The sequence below is a fragment of the Echiichthys vipera genome (assembly GCF_963691815.1).
Source record: "Echiichthys vipera genome assembly, chromosome: 9".
Classification (NCBI taxonomy): domain Eukaryota; kingdom Metazoa; phylum Chordata; class Actinopteri; order Perciformes; family Trachinidae; genus Echiichthys; species Echiichthys vipera.
Window position 1 is genome coordinate 14,014,013 of NC_139834.1, and position 19,911 is coordinate 14,033,923.

At 41.9% G+C, this 19,911-nt stretch overlaps 1 protein-coding gene across 1 annotated transcript in view; it reads left to right on the forward strand.

The window, feature by feature from the left end:
- The window catches only part of LOC310952290 (uncharacterized protein), a 43,788-nt gene that overhangs the window by 15,976 nt on the left and 7,901 nt on the right, over positions 1 to 19,911 (forward strand). Inside the window, exons 2-8 of the mRNA XM_083920863.1 lie at positions 11,913 to 12,127; positions 13,824 to 13,878; positions 14,062 to 14,149; positions 14,273 to 14,715; positions 15,107 to 15,277; positions 16,065 to 16,226; positions 18,584 to 18,718. Of these exons, the coding sequence (XP_083776989.1) occupies positions 11,997 to 12,127; positions 13,824 to 13,878; positions 14,062 to 14,149; positions 14,273 to 14,715; positions 15,107 to 15,277; positions 16,065 to 16,226; positions 18,584 to 18,718 (1,185 nt within the window). The 5' untranslated portion in view covers positions 11,913 to 11,996. The remainder of the gene's footprint in view (positions 1 to 11,912; positions 12,128 to 13,823; positions 13,879 to 14,061; positions 14,150 to 14,272; positions 14,716 to 15,106; positions 15,278 to 16,064; positions 16,227 to 18,583; positions 18,719 to 19,911) is intronic.

The window sequence follows — 19,911 nt, forward strand, 5'->3', positions numbered from 1 at the left end:
TGAATACAGTTTTACTCGGACAGACAGCATGAGAAAAATAATGTTTTTGTTTTTTTATACATTAAAGCATGAAAATTTTATGACCTTTTTCCAGATGCGAAATAAATGAATTCTTCTTTAGTGCAAATTGACACAAAATAGTTATAATAAATGTTCGATGCAAGAGATGAGACCTCTTTTTACAGCCCTGTTTGATTGTGATGACAGCACCTCGAGATTATCATAGCTGCTCAAATCCTCATAACTAGTGTTATTGGTGGAGCTTAAGCATTCTGTCTGTCTCGGTAAAGACTGACCTGATGTAAATCAGCTACGAGGCCTGGCTCATACTCTCCATGTGAGCGACTCCCAGGAGCCCTCTGAAGCAATCTGAATGGTGACAAAGCTGAGGGAGCAGAATCACAGCAAACTGACAAATAAGGCCAAATCTGACAGGCGAATCCTCAGAGCAGCTCCACAGTTTGACAGATCCCTCAGCAGTAGGAGCGTGAGCCAACGCCCTTCACAGCAGCACCATTCATTAATGCTATTTCATAACATTACAGTAGAAATGATCACATAGCAGCAAGGCTAAAAGAAATAATAAAACCCACTCAGATACGACACAGATAGATATTATCGTACAGTATTAGTGTAAAGATTAAACAGTGAGTTTGGTGGATGTCTGCAGGCAAAGTTAGCCTGTTGTCCTCTATGTAATGCAGTAAGGTGGGCTTGGGTTATATGCAACCAGCTGTTAGAGATAAAAGCTCGGAGCTCCGTTATGGGGAGACGGCAGCAGATTAACCAGCAATCCTACTGATCCAGCCCACACACTCACCCTCCCCACACCCCTTCCCCCTCATACACACACACACACACACACACACACACACACACACACACAATCATCACGGTGAAGAAGTGCTGCTGTGAGTGACCACTTTATCTTCTGCTAGGCTAGGATGTTAAAGAGATCTTGTCTCTACATGTGACATCCTGCTGCCATAATAGGTAATAAACCTGGGAAGATGGCGAGAATGAGACAGGAGCTGGATGCGTGGGGTTAAATCTGGGGCAGGCTGTCCCGGGATGGACAGCATCAACAGCTGTCAGTGTGGATAGGCTTGACTGGAAGAGATGCTGGTATGATCCTCCTGACATTATCAAGACAGTTGAGGTCTTAAAAGATGATGACAGCAGGGGCTGTAAACAAAAAATGGAAGTTACCGACGCCATCAGTGCAGTTATGAAGAAGTGCTGCTGTGGTGTATGCATATGTTTGACATTTGATGTTTGCACTGCAGCATGCGATTCAGCAACAGTGCGTGGTTCAGTTTCAGGCTTTAAGAAGAGAGCTCCAGCCCCGTGGTATTTGCTCCCTCTGTGTTTTTGACGGGGTTAAGAGTCTTTAGTCAGGCAGAGCTGGGGATATCAAGACATACAGGGAGAAGTCTCCCTAGATTATTTGAAATCCTGTTTGGATGTTTTACCACATTGCAGCTAAGAGATTGAGTCATTGCTGCTCCCTCTTTTCCTGCATCTATCTCACTTTTTCTTGTGTTGTGTTTTTCCTTTCCTTCTCCTCTTTATTCTCTATCTTTCTCTTTTCTGACATTCTCACTGTGACTTCTTTCTCTCTAGCCCGCCTCTTTCTCTCTCTTGCCTCTCCTCTTTTTGGTGCTAGCTCGGGGATTGGGAGGGTTCCTCCAAATTGGCACACAGATGAATAATGCATCTAAAGCAAAAGCAGAGAGCTGGGGTTGGATATATCTGTCTGTCAGACTCTCTGTATTACAGTTATGTAGGGAGTTAGGCTGATACTTCAGAGGTGGAAAAAGATGTTTGTCATTCTTTACCCAGCTTCCCATTTACTTCCTTCTGTCATTTGCTCTTTTATTGTCAGTATATGTTTGCATGCTTGGCCACGGAGCACTGTGGGTTTCATGCAACTTGCATACCGATGACATGCTGTGAAAGATTCTCGGATTTTGGAAGTTTTTCGAAAAGGCGACTAGCTGTTTTTGCTATGATATGCATACATAATGCATGTGTAGGATTTTGATTTCATTTGGTTCTCTGTCGCTATATGCACGAGTTTGTATGTGTGTGTGTGCTTGTATTTTTTTCTATTCCCAGACTGCAGTGTTAAAAAGCAAACTGCACTTGTGTGCATAGCTTACCATCATTAAAGTAATGAGAAGGAAGTTAGCACCGAAGTCAACCATAAACATAGAGATAGATAGAGAGAGAGAGAGAAAGAAAGAAAGCAGGAACGAGGGAGAGAGAGATCCCCAATCCCATAAGAATAAATCTTAAATCCTGAATGTTGCTTCTGACTCATTCTGTTTAATTAAGTCGAGTCAAGTGAGAGGAAAATGGGGTCTTGCCTTTCCTGAGTCTGTAGGATCAGCACTATACTGCATTTGCGGCTTATGAAGTCTCTCACTGGAACTGTCCTCTGTGCACTCAGAAAGCACAGATAGAACACATTGTATCCAGTCTATTCCTCCTTTTTTTATTAGCTTGACCCACACAGCCTCTTTACACATGGAAATTCAGGTTTTAAATTTACATTCACACCAATAGTAAATGCTACCATTCAGCATTGGGTTTGAGGGTACTGTATGTACACTAACAGAGTTTCATTTATCACACTATATCATTTAGCCCCCATTTATGGTAGATGTCATTTGCTTTGCACATCCTGCACTCAGCAGCTAAAACACACACACACACACACACACACACACACACACACACACACACACACACACACACACACACACACACACACACACACACACACACACACACACACACACACACACAGACACACACACACACACACACACACACACACACACACACACACACACACACACACAGACACACACACACACACACACACACACACACACACATACATTTGTATCCAGCCCTGAAACTCAGAGAAACAAAGAAAGCGTCGAGCAACCTTTGGGATTTTCTTTGTTGTTTTATGGTGGAAAGATTTCGCCATGCGACACAGGATGAGGCAAACGAGTGAAATGTCAAAATCCTGTGTAACTCCAAAAATAAAACAACACAAGGGTTGCCTTTTGAGGACATCATAGGCACACGATCGGGTGTGGAACAGATAAAACAAACAGCTCTGTATACCCAACAGCAACCAGAGTGGAGATGCCAACTGCACTCTGCTGAGGATAGAAGACAGTGGGTTTTAACAAGTGTTTATGTATTTAACATTTTGAGGTTATAAATCTTTTTTCCCCTCCTAATCATCATGAAGGAACTAAATATGGCAGACGAACAGGAGTCTTTCCATGAGCAAAAATAGCATCATACTGTATATAAAATACAGCTTATAATTTATTCATATACAAATTACATAATAGGTTTTGAGGATATAGTACAGATGAAAGGTGACAAAATGTTACTACCGTAGTTGAAATTTGCTTCTGTGATACATTTACTTTTCCCCCAAAAAGAGTCACACATATATAGTTGTTTAACCAAGGATTAATATACACATTTGGTGCTCTGGTGAGTACAGTCTTTTAATGGGAATTATACTAGTGCAGTGCCTGTTCAAGAAATACCTGTTTGAAACGGGCTGATTGCTTGCAGCTTTCCAAACAACTTACAATACTCAACACTGCACTTCCTTAGATCCTGAGAAATACACCTACCACGGCATAGTTGCTTCCCCTAGCAAAGTGAGAGTATGTGTCATTTGAAGGGCTGGCTATTTGGGACCAAGATATTTCCTGGAACAAAAAGCAAAACCTTAACCCTAAGTCTCTCTTTCTTCACCCGCTCTTTAATGCACTGTGGTAAGCGATAGGGTGAGCTCTACCCAGCATGCCGTTCGGTGGTGTAACAGTTAATAGGGGTCCTCCTCTCACTACACTACAGTGTGTACTTAACACGCTACTGATGAATATGTGCTGAATATCTCAAGAGCTCACACATGACTTTGCACTTTCTTAGGTCCTCAGCAATACACATGCTACGTGTGAAGTCAGATCAGATGAACAGTTTTCGAGAAAATCGAAGGACAGACATACAGTACAGACAGAGACAGAGACCAATTTAGTTCCTGTATCCTTGAGACATGTAGATATCCAGCAGCAGAAATAACCTGTTGAAGATGTTCTACTCGAAATACTGAAAAAAAAGTTGAGCCGTCATCCCAATATGTGAAATACCAACCTTTTTCACAGCCAAATGCACTAGCATGCACAGCCGGACAGGCTGTCACATACAACAGAGAAATTCTGATTACAGCACACACAGAGGAAGAGTGACTTCATTCTCTGCTCAGGATGCCATTAATCCCCTAAATCTTTGCATAACAAATATTTGGATGCTGTGGATGAGTACAGTGCCTTTCGTTTATGTACTTATTACTTGTTTAGAGATAACCCTACACTTGGCATTTAATACTCTCACTCATTAAGAGAAGGATGTTGCCAAAAGCTTTGAAAAGACTCAAAATCATATTTGTTCCGTGAGATTAGGATGTTGGTCCAGGACAAATAGCTCAGCAGGTTACGTTCACTGGATGTGTTATGTTTCCAGGTCAGTTTGGGATGGGCAGTAGATTACCAGCTGAATTTCCAAGTGCCGGTACAAGGTCTTAGTCCTCAGTGGGTGTGTGAGGCTTAGAGATGGGCATTGCAGCTGATGGCAAAAATGTCAGAGGTTTAAGCTGTAACCTCCCACTGTCTCTCTGCCTCCCTCTCTCTCTTCCCTTTTTCCTCCCTGTCTCCCCATCACTCCATGTTGTTATGCACAGTGCTGTGGTGTCCCGCAGGGCATGAGATTGCCATGGACATGATGTGATTTCTCGTCTCCTCTCAGATGTAATGTGCTGTAGTCGGGGCCCCTGATGAACTTGCCTCCAATGTTTGGCAGATGCGTTGTCCTCTACACTCACCTTTTTCTATCTTCACCATTTATTTCCCTCCATCACAGATTATGTGTGCATGGATGCCTGATCTTCAGATAGCATAATAGATGGATTTGGAGGTGGGTCATTTAGAGGGTGAGCTGCTGTACAGGTTGATATCCAGTCTCAGGTCGGTGCTGAAGAGGTGATGTAATTAAAAATAGTTTTAGCTACCTGAAAAGGATTGTTAGCCTGTGTCTGGTGTCTGGCCATGTATAGCTTATGAAGGGACACATGCAAAGTCAAGTCATTTGTTGAGCAAGAGTAGTGCTTTACACTTTCTCTCACACACACACTTCTTCATATCCCTGGGGGTTACTCTATTGTTGCCCTTGATAATAATCACTTAGCTGGATTTGTCCTAATGTGATGACAGAGACTGAAACCTGCGCTCAGGAACATATCAGCCTTGTGAATCTCTCGCTACAATTAGGAAAATTGCATGGATGCTGGCTTTGTAAAGCCAACGTGCAGAGGAAAAAAAGATACTTTTTTGGGGAGTCTTTATGTGATAGATGCAGGCAGCTTTGGTTGGGAGATATAAAGGACAGTGACCAGTTAAGTGTGACGCCGAGATGAGAGAAGTTTGCTTTCTTAAGTGAAGAGGAGCACAAGGCCCTAAATGTCATTTAACTGGTGTGGTATTAGGGCTAGGTGCCATTGCTCAGTACCTTTTTAAGATATCAACTCATACAACCCAGTACCATGTTGCATTAAAACTTTTCTAGTTAATCAATACCTGCCTTTGATCCTTTCTATACCCAGATTTAGGAAAAAATGTATGCTTTTGCTCAAAGCCATCACTGTAAGCTTTATTTGCTTTAATATGAGGTTTGATGGCTCCCTACTGAATTAGCTACAACCCATACAGTCTGATGTGGTGATATAAATAAAATAAAAAGTGTCATCAGTGATGTGACGTAACCACACTAGAACTTAGAAAATACTAAAATTACTTCTCTGGAAATTCTACAAAACGCTTTAACAACAATGAATTGTTATGATTATAGTTCAGAGCAACATTAACATTTTGGATCTCTATGTATTGACCCCTCTATGTAGTTACACAGACTTTATGACATATCCAAAGTGCCATGAGATCTACATCCCTGAACATTCTGCTACTAAGACAAAGGAGATGAACATGTCTCTCCAGAAAAAGAGAAAATAAATTCCTCACTGTCAACAGTTTTTATAGGAACGACTTGGTTGAAAGTAGTTCCAGTTGAAACTGTTCTGACCGAGGTCTGTGAGTTATGTAAGACAGTACAACATGAAATAATAAACAATAATAGCATTAGTGGATTTTGTGACTCCTGTTATTATCGTCTTACTTTGGGGCATAATCATACTCTAAGCTTTAGAGCTAAAATTCCCATAATTTGGGGGCTTTGGTGGGGCCCTTCTCTACTTCCTACCCCCCCTACTTCTGCTGCCCTGGCCTGGACCACACCCATCTTTAAACTCAGCCTTTATTTTAACCTCAACTTCACACCTGTAACGTTTCCTGACTGTATCTTACACGTTTGCGACGCTAGTGACAAAAATATGGCCACAGACAGACATATGAACACCTTGCAAAATTCTCTGTGCCTCTGTGCCATGATGACACACACACACACACACACACACACACACACACACACACACACACACACACACACACACACACACACACACACACACACACACACACACACACACACACACACACAGACAGAAGGTGAACACAATACCGCTGTCGCTGTCGTGGCTGGTAAATATACGTATCATGCAGCCTCTGCCTTAGTGTTCATAATATTGGGAATAACTGAAAAGTTAAGTAAGGGAGTAAACATCTTATGAGTGGCAAAAATGCCAGTAGTACTGTTTATGCTTTTTACTTTATATAGTGTATGATATAGGTCTGTGAGTCTGTATTTTCCTTGATATACATTGCTGTTATGTGTTATTTTAAAGGAATCTCATAACAGCACTCAGCTTTACACCAAGGAAATTAAACTCATTGAAATGTTTCCCACTTTCTGACAGTCTGGAGGGCATCAATCAATACTAATGTTTTTTTACTTCCATATGCTTCAGTGTGGTAACAACCAAGCACTTGATGTTCAGAAAATTCTCTTTCAGCAGCTGAACAGATTTCTTTAATATTAGATGACTGTAGGGAATCACCTTAGAAATGCTGAGCTTAACCTTAATATACTTTATATACACTCAGCCTCCCAAAAGCTGCCCAGTTTATGCTTTCTCCAGCGTTTGGCTCTGTTGTTATTGAAGCCAGTTCTATTCAGTTGTTCTGCTCTTTCAGTAAAAGCTGCCCTACACAGAAAGCTGAAGCGACATGTCTTGACTACAGAAGCATTAACAATTTATAACAACTTGTGATGTAATTCAAAATGTAACCGTAAATGTCATTCCTGAGATGTAACTGAAATCAGGTTATTTTTAAACCTAAAAGAAATGTCTCACTTTTAAGATATTTTCACAGTCAAAGGCATTGTTCATAAAGCAGCCTCTTGGTAGTGACTTCTGAATATCTAATTAAACAGATGACTCATTAAAACCACTGTAAAATGCTTTCATTCGCACAACAAAAACTGCATTACGTTATCACAGCCTGTAGAGAAATTTTACTAGAAAAACGTAACTTGTCTTTTTTTTGTGTATTTGTTTTGTGAGAAAGAGTTGTTTTGAATGAGTAATCCTTAGAAAAACTGTTATAGGCACAAAGCATTTGAATAAAATGAGGGATGTTTAAGCTGAGAGCTGGAGTTTAAGAATATATACCTCTAATTGTCCCAAAAGCTCTTTTTAAGGCACTTGAAAAAAGAGCTGATTTTCTTTTCAACAGTCTATTTTAGGCGTTCCTAAAATCTGCTTTTCTGAGAAGTTATTGCATAATAATGCTGCAGAGTCTGCAAGACCCTCAGTTGTACATCTGAGCAGGTTGTGGGTTTCACTTTTCTTTGCAAAGTGATTGTGCAGTTAGATTTGCAACAAAACAGTGTAGAGTGTTATGCTGGTGTGTGCATGTGTGATCTCAGAGACAGAGGAAACCTTCCACCCTGTGGTTGCGCTGCACCGCTGCATCCTGCTTGCCGCTCTGCCGGTTCAGTTGCTTGCATCCGCCCCTCCACGCGTCTTCGCAGCTCTCAGTTTGACCTCATTATCGCCATCATTACCATTGGTATTAGTAGCTGCACCCTTCATCATCATCGTCACTGACATCTTTGTTATACTGTAATCAGGAGCAGCAGCAGGCATCCACATGGCTATCACCATCATTGCCATCGTTCTCAATATGCTGTTGTTGTCATTGTCATCATTTTACTCGTTATGTTCTGAAACAAAGACAGATGCTGGAATAAACATTCTTGCACCCTGACTGTGTGTCGTTGTCGAGCGTGCTGCAGGGGCGTTGTGCGTCGTGCACAAACTGCCTCTCCTCCTCCGGAGTCTTGTTCATCACTTGTGCGCTTCACATACTGTTAAGAAGGCTGCGAGACATGTGCTCCCATTCTGCGGTGTGTTCGCTGGCGCTTCAGAAACGCAGCCCTTGTATGTGTTTCTCCTCTGAATATTTCAGAAGGGGGCTGACAAAATGCAGGCAGAAACAGACCGCTGATGACCTCCTTCTCATTGCGCCTCCTTCAGCCCCCCACCCCCCAACCCCTCTGCTCTCGCTCTGTTCTCCTCCCTCCCTCTTTCTCCGCGTTCATCGCACACAGGCTCCCAGGCTTCCACGCTATTTCTCTCACTGTCTTCATCTTCTTCGTCTCATCACTCTCTTTTCTCTCTTCCCTCCCCCACTGTTTATCACACCCTCCCCTCCTCGTTCATCCTTCCGATTCAAGTGTGCCCCCCTCTTTTGCTGTTTTCCCCTGGTTTGTTGCATCTTCTCCCACCTGTCTGTCATTTCATCCCACTCATTTGTTTCTGTGTCTCATCACCTCTCTCTCTTACCCTTCCCTTTCATTCAGCTTCTCCATCTCGTTTTTCCTCTCTCCACGACGTCATACTCTGTCTGCCTGCCTGCCTGTCTGTCTATTCCATAAAGGGCTGTCTGAGGCCTCTGCTCTGCTAATTCATTCGCTGTGCATCGCCTCACATATCTGCAGGGTCAGGCAGGCAGACAGAGAGAGAGAGAGAGAGAGAGAGAGAGAGAGAGGGGGGAGGAGAGGAGATCTGGAGGAAGAGAGAGGGACCAAGAAAGGAGGACATGGAGAGGAAAAAAAAGATGCAGTTTTATCTCCAAGAAACAGAAAGCTAGAGCCAGATCCAGTGGTGGTATATTCCAGAATCTCTCTCTCTCACACACTCTCAACATATACAGTAGCTTGCCATGACCTCCTTCTGCTCACTGCTTGCTTTGTCATCTCGATCCCTGATGTTCAGCTTTCTCTCTAATCTAATACTTGAAGCACATTGCTGCCTTTGTCTCTGTTTATAAAAGAATGCACAGCGTATGTAAGCGTATGCATGTGTGTGTTGTTGTGCCTCTGGGAATGCAGGTATTGACAAATGTTCCTGATTCCAAATGTTGTGTGCTGATAAGTCAGTAATTGTGAACAAATTTGTACCTCAAACTGATCATATTCTCTGGTAAAGTGACATTTTGGAGGCCATGATCCGGTTGCACCAGCTCTATGTAAGTTCAAACTTAGCCTATTTATAATGTATAATGTTTACTTGGTGAGATTTACACATGAATTAATACAGGTTGCACCAGAGAAACTAGCTCTTAGTTGTCAATGCCAGGTGCAACTCCAGCTAACTTAATTAAGGGCGCACTCACACTGTCCGTCCGTGCTTTAGGGTACTTGTTCCCCCATCCCTCTCCCCCTGCGGCCCAGGCCCATTTGTACTCACACTGCCTGGGCCTCGGCGAATGCTTCTTGCCTGCCTATACGTCATCACGCCGTAACATGTCACACGCATTGATTGACGTTATCGTGATGCGTTGCTTTGTTTACAAATCTTTCCATAGACCTCAGAGTTTTTGTGCGTCTTGTCCACATGTTTTTGAATATTTTCATCTGCCCAAATCTGCAGTAAACACTCCACCTCCGCATCACACCAACGTGAACCTTTGGTCATTGTTTTAAATGTCCGCGCAGGGTCCATCCTTCTTTTTTCTATGTCTGAACAGGCACGCAAAAATGACGTCAGAACCGCCGTAGGCCTCGTGCTCGTGCTCGCACATGTGCAAATGTGCTTTACAAAAGCCCACCTCTCCCAAACGGGCCGTGGTGCGGTACAGTTGCACTCACACTGATCAAACAAACTAGACTTTACCCGTTAAACCTGTTTGGGCACGGTATGGATGGAAAGTGTGAGTGCACCCTAACTGACAAAACTAACTAGCTTGATAATATATGACCTGTTAAGATTTAGGCATTACAGACTATGGCCAAACATATCTAACATAGGGCGCGCCATGTTTCTACAGAAGCCCAGAACGGACAAACCACACACCTTGGTCTAGAGAGGACTTTTCATGTCAATTACCTGAAGGCCAATGTAGGTTCTACACGCTTGGAAAGCGTTTGAAACATATCATTATAACAATGAATAAAAAAAAATAAAATAAAAGTCCTACGACCAGATATTTTATTTAACATACTATTTACTACTAGTTATTTGCGGTAAAATAAAGTACATCTCATTGTGAAGAATGATTCCTTTCGTTGAAACCAGTGAGCAGTGATGTTGTCAGTTGTGCCTGCATCATAAGCTTTGTCTAGGGAAATACACTTATTTGCTCCCACTGACTTCAGAACAGCAGAAACTCTACACATCTTCCAGACTGAAAACACACCTGTTCAGACCTTATATTAAAACAGTATTTCTAAAATGTAGCACTTGACACTTGCATATTTGATCATTTTTATGTAATCGCATGATTCTTGCTTTTTACTTTTTGTGTAATATCTACCTGGTTGAATGCACTTATTGTCTCATATATTTATTGTCTTATGAGTCTCTTTGGATGAAAGCCTCAGCTGTAAAAATGTAATGCAATAACAAACTGTCATTTTTACATTTCTGTTCTGTTTCCTGTTAATGTACAAAAACAACAACATATATCATGTAAATGAGACACTTTCAATGTGTTGGTAGGTTTTTTTATAGCTTTGTTCAGACCAGCAAAGCCATTTCCCTCTGCCCCCTTCTTTATGCAAAGCTACATTAAACAGGTCTTGACTCCATGATAATTTTATTGACAATGGTTATTGTCTTTGCTCCCAGGACTTATTCCTTCCTAGGGTCCCTATAGTCTGCAGTGAACTGAGAAAAAGCATGTTTGAGCGCACTCATACTGTCCGCCCCTACCGTGCCCCGGGCTTTAGGGTACTTGTTAAAAAAAACTGTAATGAAATTATTTCCAACATACTTTTATTGAACAAATTGAACATTGAACTGGACACAAAACGCATAATTTTAGAAAATGAATGATAGTGATAGTGATTTAAAGTGCAGTTTTTACTGATTCTAACTCCAAAACTGTGGGGGGGGGGGGGGGCTGGATCTGGTCCTTCCGACAGTTAGACATTTCTCTGGGGAGCTCAGTTTTTCCTGTTAAAAGTAACACAAGAATCTCTCTGGCTAGTCAAATGAGTGTTACGGTATCATTTAATCTTTTAATAACAACAAAAAAAACAGATGTGATGAAAACCAATTTTGGCATTCTCATACCGGCTGCCTTGTAAGGTGTTCTATTTTCTGTGCATTATTCTCCTAGTGAGTCAAAAATAGAAACTGATATGTCAGAAAGAGACAGTGACAAAAAGCCAGAGGCAAACCAAGCACACACACACACACACACACACACACACACACACACACACACACACACACACACACACCATTTCTCACCTCGCTCTTTGCAGCATTTCTTCAGTTTTTTTTTCTTATCTCTCATGTCACTCATATGTTGTATCTTTTTCTTTTCTTTCTTCCTCCACCCGTATCTCTGCAGGTTTTCCTGAGCAGACGGTCTGTGTGGCAGAGTGTGAGCTTGAGTGGAAGTGAGTGAGTGAGTGAGCGAGAGGGAGTGGGTGTCATGGATGACAATGAAGAGACAAATGCCGCGGACCCTACCTACCAAAATTTGCTGCTCCTGGGAGCCATCGCAGCAGCATCCGCCTTTGTGGTCACCATCCTTATTGTCCTCGTCTGCGTTGGCTGCCAAAGGTAAGAGGACAGTCACGTGACTTAAAATGTAAAAAAAAGAATTAGAGGGTGGACTGAGAAAAAATGAGTAAATAAAAGATAAATGAATAAAGAAAGCCAGAGTTTTATCATCTCTGCTGCCAGCTTTCTGTGCCCTCCCAGATCACTCTCAGCATCCACTCCTTTTTTTATGTGGCTCTACTTCCTCTGAACTCTTCCCCTCCCTTCTTTCTCCTCCTCTCTGTCTCTTTTATCCCCTGCTCTGAGCGGGGTGGCAGTAATGAATGTTAATGGCTGCAAGTGTCAGATCAGATGAAATGATGTTTACTGGACAATTAAGAGACAGGCCAGAGTCAGGGCAGCCTCACGTCACCTCTCTTTAGAGGACTCCTCAGCAGGCAGAAGCAATGGAGCAGCCCACGGTAAAGAGAATCAGACTCTGAGCCAGGCAAGAGCAATGGAACGGACTATGTTTTTTTGTTTTTTTTTGTAGAATCCTCAGGGACCAATCAGAGGCTGCACTGTGGCTTTGTTGCCATGGGTAACACAGATAAGGATGTAGAAAAATGTCAAAGCAGCTCATGTCATGGAAATAAAACCACACTATTGTCAAGATCTAAAGGATGAAATATATACCCCATGATGGATGTCGGTAATATTGAAGGGCAGAGTGTTCACCAGTTCAAATTCACTTTGTCAAAATGGAAAGCTAAACCTACTACTACTGATTTCTCACTATTGATTTAAAAGTACCCATTAGGATTACAGTAAAGACCTCGTAAGATCAATAAGTCTACAACTTCCAAAAACTTGTTGCCATTCTTTATAGGTCTCCATCCCTTCCTATCATTTTTACCTAAACCTCTCTCCTGTGTTGTGTAATAATGAAAATCTCCAAGCGGAGCTCTTTTCAGCCCTTGGTGTACAATGGCCATATGTTTGTGCTAATATGATTGAGTTCCAGATCACTTGAGGAGACAATAGGTCTCTCCAGTGACATGGCTCTGACATGCCTTTTTATGTTCTTTTATATTTCAAACAACTTGTATAGTAAGACAATTTTGTTTATTTCCGGCCCCTGTTAACAAACCAGAAATGATGTGATGGAATAATCATTTTATCTCTATTATCCATAATCATTGAAGCCAACATGGTAATTGAAAATAAAATGTAAGTAATCGTTCAGCCCTATTTATGCAGCTGAAAGATCTCACATGAGGTAGATCCTCAACCTTCAAAGTGAGAGACAGTGGATTGGGGGTAGAACAGTTCTCACATTCACACCTGCACCCAGGAGCTTTTGTCTTCCTTTCATCACTCTCTCACCATATCAACAGGTTTCTATAGCTACAGCCACCTCCAGGGACCCACAGGGATGCATTAAAGATACATTTGTAGCACATGACTAATACCAGTAGAAAGTAAAGTAAAAATGACAAAGGGAATTAGCAGGAAGAAAACAATATAAAAACTGTGAGTTTGCTTTGTGAAAGAAAAAAAAAAGAGCACAATCGTTCCTCAGAAGAGGACAACCTCCACTTTGGCAAAATCCTCAGTCATGTTCCACTCTCTGTTTGACTGAGCCTTCTGCTATTAACCAAGGACTTTTATGCCCTTACCAGAGTTGGATGCTGATAGTATCTATCTGCTCTGAGTGTGTGTATATTCTCTCTCTGTCCACCGGCTCCCATTGCCCTTCCTCACTTTGATGTGTCAGAAAAAGCAAGAGCAAGCACCCCCCCGCCGGAGAGAAAGGGACATCTGTAAATATGGTGAGACATGCTTTCAGTTCATCCTCCCTCTTTCCTTACTTCCCTTTCTCCCCTGTCTCCATCTCCTTCTGCTCTATTCCATGGATCCTTTCTCTCTCTGAGTAGCTGGTTGTATATGCAATGTGAATACATTGCATGTTGTTTACCTTGTATGAATTAATGTTCATGTGTGTGTGACAGCAGGGTACCCTCCGACATCCAAAACTGAACTCCATGAGCAAATCTGACACCAGGCTGCATGAGATCAATCGCTTCCCCTGTAATGGAAACTGTAAGTGATGAGTGACAGTTTGTATGCAACAATATATGACATGCAACCTTGAGCTGTTACACTATTTCAGTCCTGCCCCCTCCACTGCTTTTTGTCCCCCTGCTCTTCCTCCTCTCTGTGCAGCTGTTAGCAAGAGCCGTCCAGCCAGTATGGACCTCCTGCTCCTTCACAGCCGGCGCTCCCAGACAGACCTGAGGCCCTCCCATGGGCGCCAGCTTCCCCAGATCCCAACCAGTCCCCAGGGATCTAGCCAGGGGGGAGGAGGGGAGACAGGAGGAGATGGGGGAGGTGGAGGAGGAGGAGGAGGAGGAGGAGGAGGGGGAGGAGGAGGAGGGGAGGCTAGAGACCACACCTACACCGAGGTGGGCATACGAAACAACCCCACCCCGACCCACTGCCTGGATGATGGCCTATATGAAAGTGTAGGTGTCCGGGAAGGTGACGGGGGCCCCAAGGTACCCTCTGCCCCACCACCCACTTCAAACAACACTCCGGCTACAGTCAGAGCCGCCCAAAGCCCCTCAACTCAGGCCAACGGAGCTCGCAATGGGAACGGGCATGTGAATGTACGTACACATGCAAACAGATCAATACATTATGTTTTGGATGTGAAGCACGTCATGGAATTGGCCTCACACACACCTAGTGATTCACGTTTATCTGACAGAAAATTGTCTTCAATGGGAGCTGTGCAGACATTACTTAACAAGTCTTATGCTAACCTGTGTTGCCTGAAGAAAGGAAAAGTAATAGCAGCAATATTTTAGACATTAGTGCGACAGCTATAACAGTTATTTCTTTGTTTGCCTGTAGATGGCATGCATCATCCGCCTGTGTATGTGGGTCTAAAGTGCTGGAGCTGTTTCAGTTAGGGTGCTTTGCATCATGAAAATGGTTTGTTTTTAACTGACACCTGTGTCAAGACCAAATTCTGAGTGTTTGTATTTTTTCTCATAGGGTGGCAGAGGGAACGGCAGAGGGAATGGCACCATTAACGGGCCGCTGACAGGAAGAGGTAATGGTGCGAACGGAGTCAACAGGTCCCCTCTGTCTTCTGTCACCTCCCTGGCCAGCCAAGATCCAACTGCATCTGTTGCAGAATATGCTTGCATACGGAAGTTCAAAAAGGTAACAATAACATACATTTCTATCAAATCTTGTTGATTCAGTTAAATGAATGTTAACTTTCATGGAAATTGTATTATTTTTCTTAGCTAATCCAGACTTGTATCACCTTGTGGATTCCTTAATTATGTGTTTAACAATACTGTAGCACTTCCAACAAAAAGTCCAATGTGCTCTAATACAAACATGTTTTGTCAATGATGGTAAGTTGTGTAATTGGATTCGAGAGGATTTGTTTACTAGGTTTGCTGGCATGACAGTTGATGTTTAGCTCCCATTTTGTGACGTTTCTATGGTTACTAAAGTAGGTGATTGTGTGATGTTAATCAGTCTGAAGTAGAGCAGTGAGCTCTGATTGTTATCAGCTGATGGGAAATAACTTTACAAATATATATCTTTGGAAGAATTGTTAAAGTTAGCCTATATTAAAGTTAAAGTTAGGATAATGTGTACAGTGTTGGAGAAGGTGAATTTTTTAAACTTTGAGTTGAGCAGTTCACAGTTTGTCCATTCTTTAAACAGCACACAGAGATAACAGAGCATCCGTGAGCTTGTCTGGCTCTGAGAGATTAAAAAAACGAATACAATTCACCATACTCATAGTTACGTCATAATTGCTTTAATGTGATTATTATTATTATTATTATTTGAAAACTCATTATGTCCAGTTTCTAGGTTTAAACTACTTCTATGATATGCATGAGAAGTCCAAATAAACAAATAAACTGTAGACTTTTTGCTGTGTTCTTTGAAAAAAAGTAATGTTTTACTGGGGACTCAATACCTCAAGGTCGACAAGACAAACAGGAAGGAGAATAATGGGGGTGACAGCCAGTCAGACAGCCAATCGAGTGTGAGTGATTCACCCTCTACAGCTCCTCCTCCTGTACATCGCAGTCAGGAGTTACCGCGCAAAGGACTGGAGCCGTTTCACCTGCACTCCTTTCCAAAGGTACAGGACTCATTGGATCAGTCTGCTCAGTATCGAGCTTTATGCACCATTAACTCTTACCACAGTGTAAGTCTGTCTGTTCACCAGCAGAGGGCGGTGTCCACAAACGGCTCTTTTTATTCATACTTCGAGGATTTACTTTTTTTTATTATTTGATGTCTTTCTATTAGATTTTACCACACATTTATACTTAAACACTATCATTAATAGTTAGTGTATGTGTGAACATATGTTTGGAACAAATTATTCTTGATAAAACTGACAAACATGATATCTAACCAACCTTAATAACTATGTTTTTAAGCTTCTGTCTATTATTTAAATGTCCTGATCACATAATATAGTTATATTTGCCAGCTGGGATCCGTTTATAAACAGCCAAGGCCACAGTTTAGGGCAGTTCTGAGAGGGAAATAGAGGGACAATGATCGGATGGTGATCAGCCTTTCCTGTGGGTTTGCTGGCACACATAACCATTTGTGTGTGTGTGTATGTGTGTGTGTGTGTGTGTGTGTGTGTGTGTGTGTGTGTGTGTGTGTGTGTGTGTGTGTGTGTGTGTGTGTGTGTGTGTGTGTGTGTGTGTGTGTGTGTGTGTGTGTGTGTGTGTGTGTGTGTGTGTGTGTGTTTGTTTGTTTGTGTGTGTGTGTGTGTGTGTGTTTGTGTGTGAGTTTGGCAGAGCATTAAACAGGTGACTTTGTCTTTTTAATTAGTAATTTAAGGAGACTGATAAGGTTTTTTAAACAAGTTTGTCATGGCTGTTGATGTCAGCCCAGCTGTTGACCTGCTTATTTAAATCTTTGCTTTCTAAATCCATAATTGTGTGTGTGTGTGTGTGTGTGTGTGTGTGTGTGTGTGTGTGTGTGCGCGCATCTGTGTTTGTGTACATGCATGTTGGTGCACATGTGTGTGTGTGTGTGTGTGTTTCTTCCACCCATTCGTCTCTTTTCGGTGCGCTGTAGCAGCACGGTTAGAGTGGCCAGAGGAAAGAGTGGAAGGATGGATTATGTAAGAGCTTGGCAGTCTGCCAAGCTGCCTGTGTGTGAGTGTGTGTGTGTGTGTGTGTGTGTAGGTGTATGTGTGTGTGTGTGTTTGCTCCTGTTGAATCTATCAGCGAGTTTATCTAGAAATAGCTAACAGGTAGCCGCCAGCAGCCAGTGTGGGGATAAATAATGTTCTCATATTGAAGCCATTTACTCTGCCCCGGCTTCTATTACTCACTCTCACTGCACAGGAGGCGCATATAAAAGTTTAATCATCATCGGTCGCATGTGCAGACACCACTATATTCTTTCTAATTAGTTTCTAATTGGTTTTGATCACCAGCAGAGACAAAAAAAAAAAAACAGAGAAGTTACTTGTTTAGTTATTGTTCTATTATTATATTAAAGTTAATTTTGCATTAGACAGCAATTCAAGTCTGAGAAGGATTTATATTTTCTTCCCTCAAACAAAAAAAACCCCAAAAATCCCTCTTACGGTAAAGTTAAATGGAGGTGGTGTTTCAGCTGCATTATCTGTATGCTCGTGGATCTGTCTGTCATCAGGATATATTTGACTGAATAGATTTGCATAACACCTTGTGGAAAAGTTGCTCACAGACCAAAGAGGGCCTGATTAACTCTTGTGGAAATTCTAACAACTGAACAGACTTCCGCAACACTTTCATAGAACATGGAAGCCACTAGTCAATAGTTTGGAATTCTTTAAGTGTAGCTGTTTGTTTTTTTTAAAGATACAGACTTAATTTTGATGAGAATCTCAGTAACATACATCTGTGGCAAAGAAGGGAATGTAATAAGATGTCAGTTGCATTTTAGGGGAACTGATCTCAATTGCCATTTGAGGGGATGATTTCCAACATCACTCTTTTTTTGAGCACAGTACCACTTGCTGATTCGTTTGTTTGGATCTTGGCAAGAAAGCTCTCCTATGAGTAAAGAGACAGGTCATTTAATATGGGTGGACATTGTAAAAATGGAGACATCTATCATACAAAGGCTTTAGAAGTGACACTTTTATGACCATAACCCTATTTAGTCAGTCATTTTGATCACAGCAGTACTGACCAAATTTGATAAAAGCGGTCCACATTAATCCCACAGTGCAAGTGTGTCATCTTTCCATGAAATCATAAAGTCGTGAAATCATGACCTCTGACCTTCGAAACAAATGCTCCCTCTTTCTTGTTCTTACATGTAAACTTTGCTCACACTGTGCAATATGGCAACACAACTTTCTATACATGTAAAAACATGTTTTCCAAATTGCTGCAGCAGTCCTGTTTAATTGTGTAATCAACTTTTGTAAAAGACTTCCGGATCACAATTGCAATACTTGCCCTTGATTTTGTTTACCAGGAGGCAGTATTCATGGGCAACGGGGAGCAGTACATCTGGAAGCCTCCAGAAGAAGATGACATCATCACCTTGCACCCACCTCCACCCCGCGCAGAGAGTGTACAGGGGCACCCGTCTCCCCCCACTGCAAAGGAGGTAGTGTGTGTGTGTGTGTGTGTGTGTGTGTGTGTTTGTGTGTGTGTGTGTGTGTGTGTGTGTGTGTGTGTGTGTGTGTGTGTGTGTGTGTGTGTGTGTGTGTGTGTGTGTGTGTGTGTGTGTGTGTGTGTGTGTGTGTGTGTGTGTGTGTGTGTGTGTCAACAGGCAGACAGATATATGGACAGGTCTCTGATTTGTGACTGCTGTGTTTACTGTTGGGGGGCGCCCATTGGATTGGACATGCAGTCATAACACCGCTGCCCTGGGACCTGCCTGTCATATGAGGTTTCTGCTTAAAGTATATATATTAATCATCATATTCCTTGAGGCAGTGGTCGAGGAGGAGGCGTTGCAGCTATTTATGACTCAGGCCTATTAATCAACCCTAAACCTAAACTAAATTATAATTCATTTGAAAGTCTTGTTCTATGTCTTTCACATTCAACCTGGAAAACTGTGCAGCCAATTATACGGTACTCGTTATAGTGTACCGTGCTCCTGGTCAGTACTCTGAATTTTAATCTGAATTCTCAGAGTTTCTGTCAAATTTAGTCCTTAAATCTGATAAAGTAATCATTGTAGGAGATTTTAATATTCATGTGGATGATGATAATAATAGCCTTAGTACTGCGTTTATCTCTCTATTAGATTAGATTGGTTTTAGTCAGTGTACACAAACCTACTCACTGTTTTAATCACACCCTCGACCTTGTTTTGACTTATGGTGTGGAAATCAATGACTTAATAGTCTTTCAACAGAATCCTATTTTATTAGACCATTATTTAATAACTTTTGAATTTGTATTACAGGACTACTCACCTATGGGCAAAAGTTTCTAAACTAGATGTTTATTTGATAGTGTTGTATTTAAATTTAAGGAAGCGATTCCATCAGCATTTAATTTAACACCTTATCCTAATTTTCAAGATTCCTGTACTAATGTTAGTTTCTCTGAAATTGATCACCTTGTTGACAGTGTTGCAGGCTCACTACGAACAACACTCGACTCTGTTGTTCCTTTAAAAAAGAAGATAATGAAACAGAGGAAGTTAGCTCCATGGTATAACTCACAAATCTGTGAATTAAAACAAGTATCAAGAAAATTGGAAAGTAAATGGCGTTCCACTAAATTGGAGGAATGTCGCTTACTTTGGCAAGAAAGTCTAAAAACATATAGGAAGGCCCTCCGTAT